This window comes from Bufo gargarizans, chromosome 8 (assembly GCF_014858855.1).
Source record: "Bufo gargarizans isolate SCDJY-AF-19 chromosome 8, ASM1485885v1, whole genome shotgun sequence".
Classification (NCBI taxonomy): domain Eukaryota; kingdom Metazoa; phylum Chordata; class Amphibia; order Anura; family Bufonidae; genus Bufo; species Bufo gargarizans.
The window spans coordinates 56,939,822-56,953,653 of NC_058087.1; the positions used below are offsets into that span (position 1 = coordinate 56,939,822).

Genomic DNA, 13,832 nt, shown 5'->3' on the forward strand with positions numbered 1-13,832 from the left:
TGGTGAAATTATTATATAGATATCTGTGATGTCGGAACATGAGACCATTTATTGGGCTGCTTCACATACATCACTCTGGAGTTCATAGGCTTTCTTGGCCTGGATGACGTCATTCTGGTCGGGAAGGCATGTCCATTGGTGAAGGTAATGGCGGTAGTCAATGTCGCTGACTAGTTTCTGGCAGTTCTTGGCCAAAAGTACAGACAACATTTCCACAGGGCTGTTGTACTTGGTCTTTGACTTCTCAAACTCCTTCTTATACTCTCGGTCACTTTGGATCTTAGCAACGTGCATGGCCCATACGGATTTTGGATCATCCAATAGGCTTCTGAACCCAACATGATGGCCTTGCTGCTGACGATATCCTTTTTTGTATTTATACTAGAAACCAAAAAATATTAAATTATTTTCACAATCAGCTTAAATATATTTTAAAAAATAATCTCTTAATTTTTATTGTCTTCTCAAAATTTTGTACATCATGAAAGTTTATAAATGGGGACCTAAAGATGTTCTACACAAATGACTACGACTTGAAGCATTCATTAAATGTCCTCCATGATCTTCTTTAATTTGAGGATGTTACTACTAATTTGGATGAGGAAAGATGTAATAGTGTTTGTTTTTTGTGTAAGTTTAGCATTGTGATCATACAGGACAGATCATTCCATTCCAGTCAATAGAACTTACATCACTAGCGATATCTCTGGAAGCCTTGGCAGCTTTGATTGCAATGGCGTCTGCCTTCAAGTCATATCCTTTCGCCTTAGCTTTGTCCCATCCTTCGGTATACAGTTTCTGCAGAATGAATAAACCTCTGTTATCTCTAAAACATACATTTACTGACATACATTACTCATAATGTATATGACCCCATCCCCTTGGTAACATAGTACTTACATTGCTGACATTTACTTTGTTGGCCTTAGCCAGCAAGATTTCAGGAGTATCCGGCATAACATGAATGGCACCCTTCTCATTATTCCAAGCATCAGTGTACAAGCGCTGAAAGACAGAGCATAGTAGAAAATGAAAACTATGAACTATGAATGCATACATTGCTAGAGTCAACCAGTGGCTACTGTTAAATTACGAGAACCACAAAGATCGGCAGTTCTGGAGTGACTGGGTAACACCTATTGGTCAATCTCACATAGTACAGTAGAAAGCATTTTCAACATATGAAAAAATGTGCTTCACTCTTGAAGTAAATACTGTCAACTGTTCTAGAATGAGCACAGAGCTTTAAAAGATGATTGATAGGTTAAAATTGATGGGAAATGTGGAGAATTAGAAAACAAGTAAAATTAAGGTGTAAGTCTCATAATTTTTGGAGCATTGTATATAACTTACTTTATCCATGATCTGAGCATTATTCTTGGCAAGAACCAGTTCCATTGAATCAGGAACAGAGGTGAACTTGAAGGTATCTGGTTTCTGACGATAACTCTTTTCACTCAGTATCTCCATAGCCTTCTTTGCTTTTTCCACGTCCAAGGAACCAACAGGGACCCAACCAATGCCTTTGAGCCATTCCAGATCAGATTTGTAGACGGCCTAAGAACAATGGTGAAATTATTATATAGATATCTGTTATGTCGGAACATGAGACCATTTAATGGGCTGCTTCACATACATCACTCTGGAGTTCGTAGGCTTTCTTGGCCTGGATGACGTCATTCTGGTCGGGAAGGCATGTCCATTGGTGAAGGTAATGGCGGTAGTCAATGTCGCTGACCAATTTCTGGCAATTCTTGGCCAATACCACAGACAGCATTTCCACAGGGCTGTTGTACCTGGTTTTTGACTTCTCAAACTCCTTCTTGTACTCGCGGTCACTTTGGATCTTAGCAATGTGCATGGCCCATACGGATTTAGGATCATCCAGTAGGCTTCTGAATCCAACATGATGGCCTTGCTGCTGACGATATCCTTTCTTGTATTTATACTATAAAGAAAAAATATAAATATATAAGTAGAGTGATATAATAATAAAATAATAATATATAAATGTAATATACAGTGGCTGTTGTTATTTATTTATGGGCCTTCTTGGTGAACCCCTGGAAGATTAAAGTTCCACCACTGCAAATATTACTTCTGAAAGTTGGAAAAAAATATGCAAGTTTTGGTGCGGCAGTACTTACATCACTGATTATGTCTCTTGAAGCTTTGGCTGCTTTGATTGAGATGGCATCAACACGCAAATCATAACCTTTCTTCTTACCTTCTTCCAAGGCAAGTCTATACTGTTTCTAAAATAAGAAAACAAAAATGGTATTAGTTAAACTGGAAACCAGAGCCACCTGTCAGTGATCAAATATTGATGGTCGTAGGTCTCAGAACACCCCTTTAAGAACTAGGATAAGAATAGCAGGTTAGCTGCATTGTCTAATGACAGTCTGAGGTAGTGGCAAGCTACCATGAAATCCAACTCATCTTGTCTCATCATGTTGCTTTTCCCTTTCTCTTGGTCTGTTCTTCAGCTCTATCTGTTCAGATTGGCTGCTGTTTATTAGCCCACGTTCACCACCCACCCCTGAAGAACTGATTATCAGATAGCGGACACACACATATAGTGAATCAATTGATCCCAAATTCCTTAGGGATCCTTGGGTTCCTCCTGAAGTGATTTAATGATTTATCTCTTTAACTTTGCATCTTTAATTGTACTATATATGGATGTGGATATCATTCATGACATCATAAAAGTCAATAGTGTTTGTGTATTGTAAGCTGGATATTCATTCAGGTTCCTCACCTATACATTGGTGATAACGTGTATTGGCAATTGATAGAAGTAACTTTTGCCACCTTATTTAGGTGTGTTTTCCCAGCCTATGCCCCCATAAGTGACACTTACCTCACTGTAATTGATGCGATTTTGTTTTGCAAGTTCAATTTCAGGAGTGTCGGGCATCACATGGATTGTAGTCTTGTCCTTGTTCCAAGCGTCTGTATACAAGCGCTAGAAAAGAGGGAGAATTGTATAATTAGTGTCTATACAACCAGATATATCTGCTGCAACTCCTCAGGCATGTTAAAGGGGTTTTCCGGGATTTTAATACTTATGACCTATTCTCATAATAGGTCATCAATATCAAAATAGCGGGGGTGCCCGCTGTCGAACCCCCGCCAATCTGATACTGATGATCCTGAGTATAGCTCATTAATATAAAAATTCCAGAAAACCCCTTTAAGGCTCTTGTAAACTGGTATTTTACAGCTCCATATTGTATGGATCCAAAATACATATGTCTTAGAGGTTCAACAGGCCTCTACTGTATCTACATATTTCTTCATACAGAAGTTTATTTTTTTATTCAGCACAAATCATGCTCCATCAGACTTTATATGTGCAGAGGTCTCATTTATCAAAACTGCCTAAGAGTAAAATTGTCTTAGTTGCCCAGAGCAACCAATCAGGGCTCAGCTTTCATTTTAAGGAATGAATGCTGAGCTCTGATTGGTTGCTTCAGGCAACTAAGACAGTTTGTTAGACAGTTTTTATAAATGAGGCCAATAGAGTCTAACGAAGGTCGTATGGTAATCCAGAGGTGTCTGCCATTGTTCTTCTACAGATTACCTTATGGTCGGTATATAAATGTGTATAAATAAATATATATATGATGTGTCTGGTAAAGTGCTGGAAGGGGTGTATATTTCACCTAGAGTCCTCAGCTGGGTGAGATAAAAGAAGCCAGAAAGCTGTATTTGCTTCAGAAAAGTATAGCTGTTTTATTCAGATTTTATTTATGGGCTGTTTTCTTTTTGGTATGGAAGGTAGGATTGGTAGAGGGACCTACCATTCCACTCAACTCCAGTACAGCTATACCCCCTAGCATTAAGTGTTCTCAAGTGTAGCCACTGGGATTGTTACTGGGGAATAAATAGAGGCCTCAGAGCCTCAGTCACTGTTAGAGCATGGTGGCTGTTTGACCGCGTGGCTGTGCAAAGCCTGATTTCCCCCGTGTTTGGATTTGAAACATTGGTGAAAGAGAAGTCTCTATATAGTTAGTGCCCTGATGGCAGGTATTTATTTGATATTTTTCTGTTATGCTTCGTGTGCTGTGTACAGGACGCCCTGTATTGTGTTGTTTGGACAAATATATATATATATATATCTTTATTTATTTTTTCCTGTGCATCCTATGGCAGCAAAGTCACAAATCTGTGCTGCCTACGGACCACAGGAAATAAAAATTTAAGGTAAATAAATGTTCTATATATGTACAGAAAGAAAGAGATAGAGAAGCAAAACAGGCAGATGTACAGTAGGACTAAAACTTAAAAAAAAACATTATAAACCTGATGATTGACTTGATTTTTATCGCATCTGAATTTTAGCAGATACTACATTTCTTAATGCTCACCTTATTCATGATTTCAGCATTGGCTTTTGCAAGATTTAACTCCAGAGAGTCGGTCACACTTGTAAACTTCAGAGTATCTGGCTTCTGGCGGTATTTGTTTTCACTTAGAATTTCACCCGCTCTTTTGGTCTTCTCCACCTCCAATGAGCCTATTGGAACCCACCCAATTCCTTTCAGCCACTGCATATCTGACTTGTACTGATTCTGTAGCAAAACAAATATCAGAAAATACATTTAGCATAGTAAGGAGACAGTTTGGGAAATTGCGGCACTAAAATAATGCCCTTGGTGGCTCAACTTCAGCCTCTGGTAGCTGTTCACCAGCACAGACAATGGGTTCACTGCCTGTTTTTTATCTTCTGTTACACCCTCTGAAAACTTTAACAACTGTTGCTCTAGAACGGATCACTAATGTAGCAGTTTTGCTTCTTCCAATTCAGTGTCTGTGAGAGCATGTCCTATTATGTCTTGTATATGTATAGCATATACCCATAGTGCCAATCTAATAGTATATACAGGCTAGAAAATGACACTCACATCACTCTGGAGATCATAGACCTTCCTGGCATGGACAACATCATTTTGGTCTGGTAGACATGTCCATTGGTGCAGGTACTTCCTGTAGTCGATGTCGCTGACCAGTGTCTGGCATTTCTTGGCCAACACAATATCCAGCATGTCGACCGGCATGTTAAACTTTGTCCTCCACTTCTCAAAGTCCTTATGGTATTCTCTTTCACTCTGCATCTTGCCCACATGCATGGCCCATACGGACTTGGGATCATCCTGTAGGCTTCGGAAGCCGACGTGGTGTCCTAGTTGCTTACGGTATCCGGTTTTGTATTTGTACTGGAGAAAAGAGAATGAAAAAGTCAGCCATCAAAATCCACTTTATATCCTTCATTATGGCATTATTCATTTGAATGGGACTGAGCTGCAACTAGGCCATGTTACCAATAAACTTGATGTCATTGACCTAGGAAGAAACTGGTCATTGGAGTGCCACGACCTCTTCAAACCGGCACCAATCAGATATGGATGACCTATCCTGAGAATAGGTCATCAATACAGAAGACCTGGAATGTACCTTCTCCATTGTATACTTACATCGCTGGCATTATCTCTTGATGCTTTTGCGGCTCTGATAGGGATGGCATCAAGCCTCAAGTCATAACCCTTCTTCTTTGATTCTTCTAAAGCCTGCTTATAAAGACTCTATATAAGAAAGTGAAAGATGATTTAGTGTATATCACCAAAGACTGAACATTAGAAAACTTGCTTTTATGCATCCTTTGACTGAGGAAGGAAACCCACAGAAAGATGAGAGAATATATGAACACCATATATGATGGTGGGTTATGATTATGAACCCATAGCCCCAGCACTGGAGCCCTTCCCCATTGCATGCCTTATATATTACATATACATTGTTATTTTCAATATTTGCTTACCGTGCTGTAGTTAAATTTGTTCTGTCGGGCCAGCTCAATTTCTGGGGTGTCCGGCATGATATGAATGGAAGTTTTGTCTTTATTCCAGGCTTCGGTGTAGAGTCGCTAAAAAACAAAATGCATGCAGTATGTTTATAACTTTTCTTGTATACAATTATATATACATCTTACTTTATGCAGCAGTATTGACAACCATGTACTGTGCATCCTGAATGTGCACCGCACACCACTGGCCATAAAGCAAATCATGCAGAGATACTGTATCTATAGTTGTTACTTGATAGGTAAGTATTTCTTCTTTGTTTGTTCTTCCAATAGTATCTATATCTATATACAGTGTATGAACTTACCTTGTTCATTATTTCGGCATTGGCTTTGGCCAGGTTGAGGTCGAGAGAGTCTGTTACACTGGTGAATTTAATGGTGTCTGGGGGCTGCCTGTATTTATTTTCGCTCAAAATCTCTCCGGCTTTCTTTGCCTTCTCGACATCTAGAGAACCGATGGGGACCCAGCCTATTCCCTTTAACCATTGCAGATCAGACTTGTACAAATTCTGTGGAGAAAAACAATCTATGAAACATAATATGCATTCCAGAAAGAAGAGCAGAGAGTGAATCTGTACCCAGAACCTTTACAAAAATACCACAACACAAACCAGAAAATAATACCGTTACAATATACAACTAATCAAGCTACACAGTGCCTAACAATAACCTCCTATAATCTCCTATACTACCCGACGCTCACTGCCTAAAAACAGCATGTACACAATGTCCAGATAACAGTGCTCAGGCCTTGTGTTGCCAGTCATCCGAGACTTGCAGTGGCTGTATATCGTCCTGAGGACTCTTGTGGAGACCCAAGAGCTTTTGCTCCTTTTGCCCTCCCTACAAGTCAACCATGTCTGTTCTATTCAAGCTGTGTTATCAGTTACGAGCATGGAAAGTATGTCTATACATCATTCAGTAATATTCTAAGTGGAGTTCTCAGCTTTTTTTTCTGAGGTAAACTCACATCACTCTGGAGATCATAGACCTTCCTGGCATGGACAACGTCATTCTGATCGGGCAGACATGTCCACTGGTGCAGGTATCTCTTGTAGTCGATGTCGCTGACCAAAGTCTGGCATTTCTTGGCCAACAGGATGCCCAGCATATCCACAGGCATGTTAAATTTGGTTTTCCACTTATCAAAATCTTTCTTGTACTCCCTATCACTCTGGATTTTAGCCACATGCATGGACCAGACCAATTTCGGGTCATCTTGTACTTTGCGGAATCCAACATGGTGTCCCAGTTGTTTCCTGTAGGCAGTCTTGTACTTGTACTAGGGAAACAAAGGATCATTTTTCAATATTAGAAAGTCTTGCTTATTACATCTTGCATCATAAGACCCACAGATGAACATATGTGAATACATTAAATAAAAACTTACATCACTGGCAATATCTCTAGATGCTCTAGCTGCCTTTATCGAAATGGCATCTGAACGAAGGTCATAGCCCTTTGCCTTGGATTCTTCAAGTGCTTGTCTGTACAGTTTCTACAAAAAAAAAGGATAATAATCACTACTTGGTTGACTGTTGGGGGGATAACTCTCATCTTCCTCCTTTTATGGGGATCTGTACTCTCTTCTTTAAATTGGCAGATACCCGTCTTGCCCCATTGGTGTTAAAGTCTAGTAGGATGCTGTATGCGGCGGTGATGTCAGACCCTGCTGTTAAAACTGGTCACCAAGACACATAGATTCCTGGCCACCAAGAGGAGAATCCTGGCATCAGAGGAAGCCCAAGCAGTGCTTTATGTTGACATAAGGGGCAGTGTGACGGCACTGAACCGAAATGGGCATGGTGTTACTGAGTAAGAAGTCAACAACAGGAGGGCATATATAGAGAGGAAGGCAGAAGAGATGCAAAGACCATGTTGTGTGATATAAGGATCTATTCTGGATTATCTTTCTTATGGTTCAGCGTTAATGGACCAGTGTGGCTAAAGGGAACGAGTTCACGTGTATAGGTGTGGCAGAGAGAAGTATCTCAAAGACTCAGTTGGACAAACTAAGAGCCATCAGCCACTTTGGTACAACCCAACTTGGTGACACCTCTGGTGGAGGTGAGGTCCATGACCTCACTTCATGTAAGACTCCATCTGTCATGCTACTGTTCTAATAAAATATTTCATTTTACTGTAGCATTCTGGGGAACCTCTTGATTATTAAGCGACAGCCCCCAGTTAAAAAAAAAAATCACATTAACTGGGGAATGAACAGATCTGTCAATCTGCACCAGGTAGTCTGAAAAGCAGTGTGGCCATCTTGGATGGCAGAAGAAGAACCCGGGCACTAGCTCCAGCTGAAAAGGGAGCATTATCCCTCCCATGCAGTCAGCTTGTCAAAGTTCTCGTGTCCGCTTTAACCACTAGATTGCCAATTTGTATACAGCTGCATACAGCTCTCATTGACCTCAATAAGAAATGTGTCCATGCCGACGACCAGCCCGCAAGTAATCAAGTGGGCACTCTTATGCTAACAAGACAACTGTGCGAGGGAAGAAACCTAGTAAATGAATTGCAAACTTGCTGGAATTTACACAAACCGATTTTTTTTTTATGCATCGCTGACATGGTTGACTAAAATTAAATAACAGAAGGCATGTTCTATTGCCTTTACTTACATCGCTGCAGTTAATCATGTTTTGTTTGGCGAGAAGGATCTCAGGTATATCGGGCATTATGTGGATTTGTGTTTTATCCTTGTTCCATGCATCGGTATACAAGCGCTGAAATAAAGAAGAAAATGTAAGAATCACCAGTAAAAAATAAATCAAGTCTAAACCATCTAATATATAAAGCTGAGTGTATGTGTGTATGTATGTCCACTAAAGGAATCCGTACCGTCGCATTTACAATCACGAAATTTGGCACACAGGTACATCAGGTGTCCGGGAAGGTTTTAGACCAGGTCTCAGCTCTCTAGGACGTACCGTTCCTGAGATATTCCCAAAAAATGCATTAGCCAATAGAAGCCTGGTCACATGACCATTATCAGCCAATAGAAGCTCGCAGGTCCTCCAGCCTCCACATACACAGTTTTACTCCAGGTTTCCATAACAACCCAGCCATTTATTCACTGCTGTAGGTGAGCTTTAAAAGTAATCTGTCACCAGGATAATTGCTATTGAAGTAAAGCCATGGCCTAATAGCACTTAGTACCTTATTTCAAGATCCAGCAATAGATGTTTTTATCCTCGAAAAATCCTGTTTATTTGGTATGTAAATGAGTCAGTAAGGTGCCCAGAGGGGCGTCACTTTTTCTGGAAGGAGCCGAGAAACGCCCCCTGCCGCAATGTGTCCACCCTCAAAAGACTTAAAACCCCGCCCCCAGGTCCTGCTAAGCCACGGTCCCACTCCTGAGCCGACAGGAATTGAAAAAATGAAGGTAAAAAACAACTTCTGTCAGCTGCAGGGGTGGGAGGGAGGGTGACAATGAGCTGTTCAAAAGTGAGCTTACAGTGAGCTGTTCAAAAGGACACGCCCCCGATCCAGTTAGGCCATGCCCCACTCCTCAGCCGACTGAGATTTAAGAAATGAAGTTAAAAATCAACTTCTAGGTCCCGCTAAGCCACGCCCCTGATATGGTTAGGCCACGCCCCATCCACTCCTCAGCCGAAAGGGATTAAAAAAATGAAGGTAAAAATCAACTTCTGTCAGCTGCAGGGGTGGGAGGGAGGGTGACTTTCTCCCTGCAGTTAACACTCAGACAGCACAATGCTGCTGTCTTACAGTGAGCTGTTCAAAAGGACACGCCCTCGATCCAGTAAAGGACACACACAAACATGAAATGAAATAGATTAAATATGTAGATAAAATGGAGTAAAAACAATACCTTATTCATGATGCCTGCATTGGACTTAGCCAGCTCCATTTCCAAAGAGTCGGTGATGCTGGTGAAACGGAATTTGTCTGGGTGTTGACGATACTTTTTCTCGCTTATAATGACTGAAGCTCGTTTGTTCTTCTCATCATCCAAGGAACCAGCAGGAGACCAGCCGATTCCTTTAAGCCACTGCAGATCTGACTTATATTGTAGCTATAGGATGGCAAACAATTGTATAGGTTATTGGGATGAATTCTACATCAATCAGATTAATGATCAACTAATAGTTGGATGGGAAATCATTGAACAGTGCTTGGATCAGGACAAATGGTCCTATTTCTGGGCAGCCTAGGCCTACTCATCTGTATGTTAAAATAAGCCGCAAATCCACAGCAATATCTGCTTTATTACATAGGATTTGCATTAGGAAGGTGAAATCTGCCACGGAAATCCACAAGATAAATAGGCCTTCCCCAGAAAAACTTCCATGATGTTTTCCGGTAAATGTAGATGGGGTTTTAAAAGAACCAATGTGCGTCAGTTTGACACAGATTTTTGGCAGGGCTTTCATTTGCAATTGATTGCTACATGTAAATGAAGCTCTTCTCTCCTTTACTGAACAGGCAATTATCAGGAACAAACAGTTCCTGATAATTGCCTGCTGAGTCCGCATATGTAAAGGGGACAAAAGTTGGTTGACAGTTATCTATGTACCTTTAGTACAACATGTAATATCATCTCCATTATAGCTGCAGCTTATCTTCTGTGACAACAAGGTATGGGCATAATTCAATCAAACATGGCCAAACCTTCTTTCCCCTGATGTATTCTAACAAGGGACTGCCAAACTGCCCCTATACACTTTAGACTTATAGCTAATTATTTTAATGGGTACAGCTATCTCTAGACATTAGATCATTGGCCACTCTCACTAATATTGTCTGTATGTGCCAAGAAGTATCTAATGTCTATAACCACTCTGAGGGCAGGAAGACCTAGAAATGAAACAAGGGTTCCATTTTGGTTGAAATATGGTAAAATGATTTCCTAAATCAAACAATATAAGCAGTTCATGTGGTGTAGAGATATGGATAGGATATGGTTAGGCAGACTGAAGACAGTATCAGACTGGCCCACCGAATTACCAGAGAATCCTCCAGTGGGCCCAGGCTCTGATACAATAGTGGGCCCCAAAAGTCCAGGAGAAAAAAAATATTTGGAGCTGCCTTTGGAGCCAATCTTTTGCCACTAGGGTCTATTTCTTTGAATCAAAATCTTTTAGACTTTGTTAATGACATGGGGTTTGGCCCCAGAAAGTAATTTCCTGTGGCAGGCCCAAGGAACCCCAGTTCAACCTTGACTCAATGTCCATGATGTATAATGGCACTGTGTACTTACATCACTCTGTATGTCGTAGACCTTCCTGGCCTGCACCACATCATTCTGGTCCGGTAGACAGGTCCATTTATGAAGGAAGTTTTTGTAGTCAATATCACTGACTAGAGTCTGGCATTTCTTGGCCAGCAATATTCCCAGCATATCCACTGGAGTATTGTACTTGGTCCTCCATTTTTCATAATCCTTCTTGTATTCTCTGTCACTCTGAATCTTGGCCACGTGCATGGCCCATACAGACTTGGGGTCATCTTGGAGACTGCGGAAACCAATGTGGTGTCCTTGTTGCTTTCTGTAAGCAATTTTGTATTTGTACTGTAGATGGTTAGGAAAAAAATTGTAGAGAGATAACATTGGAAGTCAATGTATGGAAAGCCAATTCGCATCAAACTATTACAAACTACAAGCAACAAATTTGATTTTCACGTTTTAGCAACAAAATTTTGGAAAGGATCAATCAGAAGCCAATCTTACATCACTGGCAATGTCTCTTGATGATTTGGCAGCCTTAATTGGTATGGCATCGACACGCAGGTCATAACCCTTCTTCTTTAATTCCTCATAGCCAGATTTGTAGATTTTCTGTAAAAGAAGTAATATTGCTATTTAGTAAATTTTATGTGAAAATAGATTTTTAAAGTAGATAATACATGATGATATTAATTCATTCTAGATGCCAACATCTATCTATTCCTACCACCGACTTGTTCAACCAGATACAGGCCTCTATATCTCTCGGGCTCCTCATCACACATCCAGAGTTAAATGATAAGATTCGGCACCACCACTAGGTGGAGCTTAAGAGCCTACTGCATACTGGTTTATTATTGAGTTTAATGGCAGCTGTATAAATTTGTATATAGAAATCCTGCCTAGTGGTGGCTGCAGGCAGATGGGCAGCATGGCAGATCATATCTATAACTAGAGTGTCCTAACTGGTATGTTCATTTTTATGGGCTAGGTAGACGTCATCCAGCAAGGCATTAAGTGGATTTTCTGGAACGCAAATATAAATGACTTATTCTAAAGCATGTGTTAGACTGGCCAATTGTCGGCCAGTTTATCGTTAACGAGCGATCGCTCCTCCCCATACTCTGGAGGAGATCACTGCACATAATAGCGGCTGTTTCCTCTGCTAGTGAGCAGGCGATTGTCCGTAAGGAACACTTCCCTCCTGACAATCGCCTGCTAGATCATTTAATCTAATACAGCCTTTAGGATAGGTCATCGGGTCATCAGATCGGCGGGGAATAAACTTTTTGCAGGAGCGCCGGAACCAGGAAGCAGAACTACACAGTGGATGGATGGAACTGAGCATGTGCAACCACCTCTGTAGGTGGACGTGCACAGTAATCTACAGATGAAACACCAGAGGAGGCGCCATTTTCATGAAATCACGAGAATATCTCACAACTGGAGCTTTGCAAATTCAGTTTATTGCACGCTAATTTTGACAAATCCTCTTTCTTAGCCAACTTTGTTTGCTTGTTTCGGTCTACTGAATACTCACCTCACTTGTGTTTAGAAAATTAGTTTTTGCTTGTAGGATCTCCGGTGTGTCTGGCATGACATGAATTTGTCTCTTGTCTTTTTCCCAGGCTTCTATGTAAAGTTTCTACAGAAAGAAATTTACTTCAAAGTTAATTCATCAAAGAAAAGCACAATAATAGATACAATACAAAGCTGCAACGACCTGCAAAGTACAGCCTTGACCATTAGTTTTTTGACCCAATTTTCGCGGTACCTGTTTTTACAAAACCTGAAAGCGCCATCCTATCCAGGACTTGTAAAAGCTCCTAGACTTTTTTTTCGAATACTAGATTAATATGTATTAATGAACTTACACGGTTCATGATCTGTGCATTGTTCTTGGCCAAGACGAGCTCCATCGAGTCAGGCAAACTTGTGAATTTAAATTTGTCTGGGTGCTGGCGGTATTTCTTCTCACTGACAATTTCCATGGCTTTCCTGTTTTTCTCAGCTTCTTGAGATCCAAATGGAATCCATCCTACACCCTTCATAAATTCATTGTAATCTGCTTTGTAGACATTCTGAAAGAAAAAGAGGAGATGGCGTGTGTTCATCCATGTCTTCAGCCACTAATTAAATGCCGATGCTGTACGGAATTCCTCAAAAACTTACATCACTTTGAAGATCATTCCTCTTCCTTGCTAGGACGAAGGCGGTCTGGTCTGGGAGACAAGTCCAGTTATGTAGAGGTCGTCTGTAGTCGATGTCACTGACAAGTGTCTGGCATTTCTTGGCCAACAGGAAGCCCAACATGTCTACTGGCATGTTAAACTTGGTCCTCCATTTGTCAAAGTCCTTCTTGTACTCGCGATCACTCTGGATCTTGGCCACATGCATGGCCCATACTGACTTGGGATCATCCTGTAGGCTTCGGAAGCCAACGTGGTGTCCTAGTTGCTTACGGTATCCGGTTTTGTATTTGTACTGGAGAAGAGAGAATGAGAACGTCAGCCATTAAATGCCACTTTATATCCTTCATTATGGAGTGTCTAACTGTGAAACAAAAAGCTTCCAGAAGGCTAGCCATCTCACTGTACCCATCGATGGGCATTGGGTTATCATTAGTGATGAGCAAAATTCTCCCAAATTCGATTTGGCTGTTTCGCCGAATTTTACAAAATAATTAGCTTTGTGGCAAATTATTTCGTCACGAGCCGCATTTCTTTGTAAATAGCAGGTACAATGACAGGGAACCACGACTGTGCCACC

General features: G+C 40.9%; 1 protein-coding gene across 8 annotated transcripts in view; it reads right to left on the reverse strand.

Moving 5' to 3' along the window:
• The window catches only part of NEB (nebulin), a 173,556-nt gene that overhangs the window by 99,284 nt on the left and 60,440 nt on the right, over positions 1-13,832 (reverse strand). For 7 of the 8 annotated variants that reach the window (XM_044303563.1, XM_044303568.1, XM_044303566.1 and 4 more), the window contains exons 46-66: positions 13,236-13,547; positions 12,938-13,144; positions 12,604-12,708; positions 11,568-11,675; positions 11,097-11,408; positions 9,708-9,911; positions 8,497-8,601; positions 7,260-7,367; positions 6,840-7,151; positions 6,175-6,378; positions 5,825-5,929; positions 5,481-5,588; positions 4,911-5,222; positions 4,374-4,577; positions 2,864-2,968; positions 2,148-2,255; positions 1,637-1,948; positions 1,354-1,557; positions 901-1,005; positions 691-798; positions 70-381 (exon numbers count right to left, since the gene is read on the reverse strand). In XM_044303563.1, coding sequence (XP_044159498.1) covers positions 70-381; positions 691-798; positions 901-1,005; positions 1,354-1,557; positions 1,637-1,948; positions 2,148-2,255; positions 2,864-2,968; positions 4,374-4,577; positions 4,911-5,222; positions 5,481-5,588; positions 5,825-5,929; positions 6,175-6,378; positions 6,840-7,151; positions 7,260-7,367; positions 8,497-8,601; positions 9,708-9,911; positions 11,097-11,408; positions 11,568-11,675; positions 12,604-12,708; positions 12,938-13,144; positions 13,236-13,547 — 3,960 coding nt within the window. The remainder of the gene's footprint in view (positions 1-69; positions 382-690; positions 799-900; positions 1,006-1,353; positions 1,558-1,636; positions 1,949-2,147; positions 2,256-2,863; positions 2,969-4,373; positions 4,578-4,910; positions 5,223-5,480; positions 5,589-5,824; positions 5,930-6,174; positions 6,379-6,839; positions 7,152-7,259; positions 7,368-8,496; positions 8,602-9,707; positions 9,912-11,096; positions 11,409-11,567; positions 11,676-12,603; positions 12,709-12,937; positions 13,145-13,235; positions 13,548-13,832) is intronic. The other variant, XM_044303569.1, reaches the window with a different exon arrangement.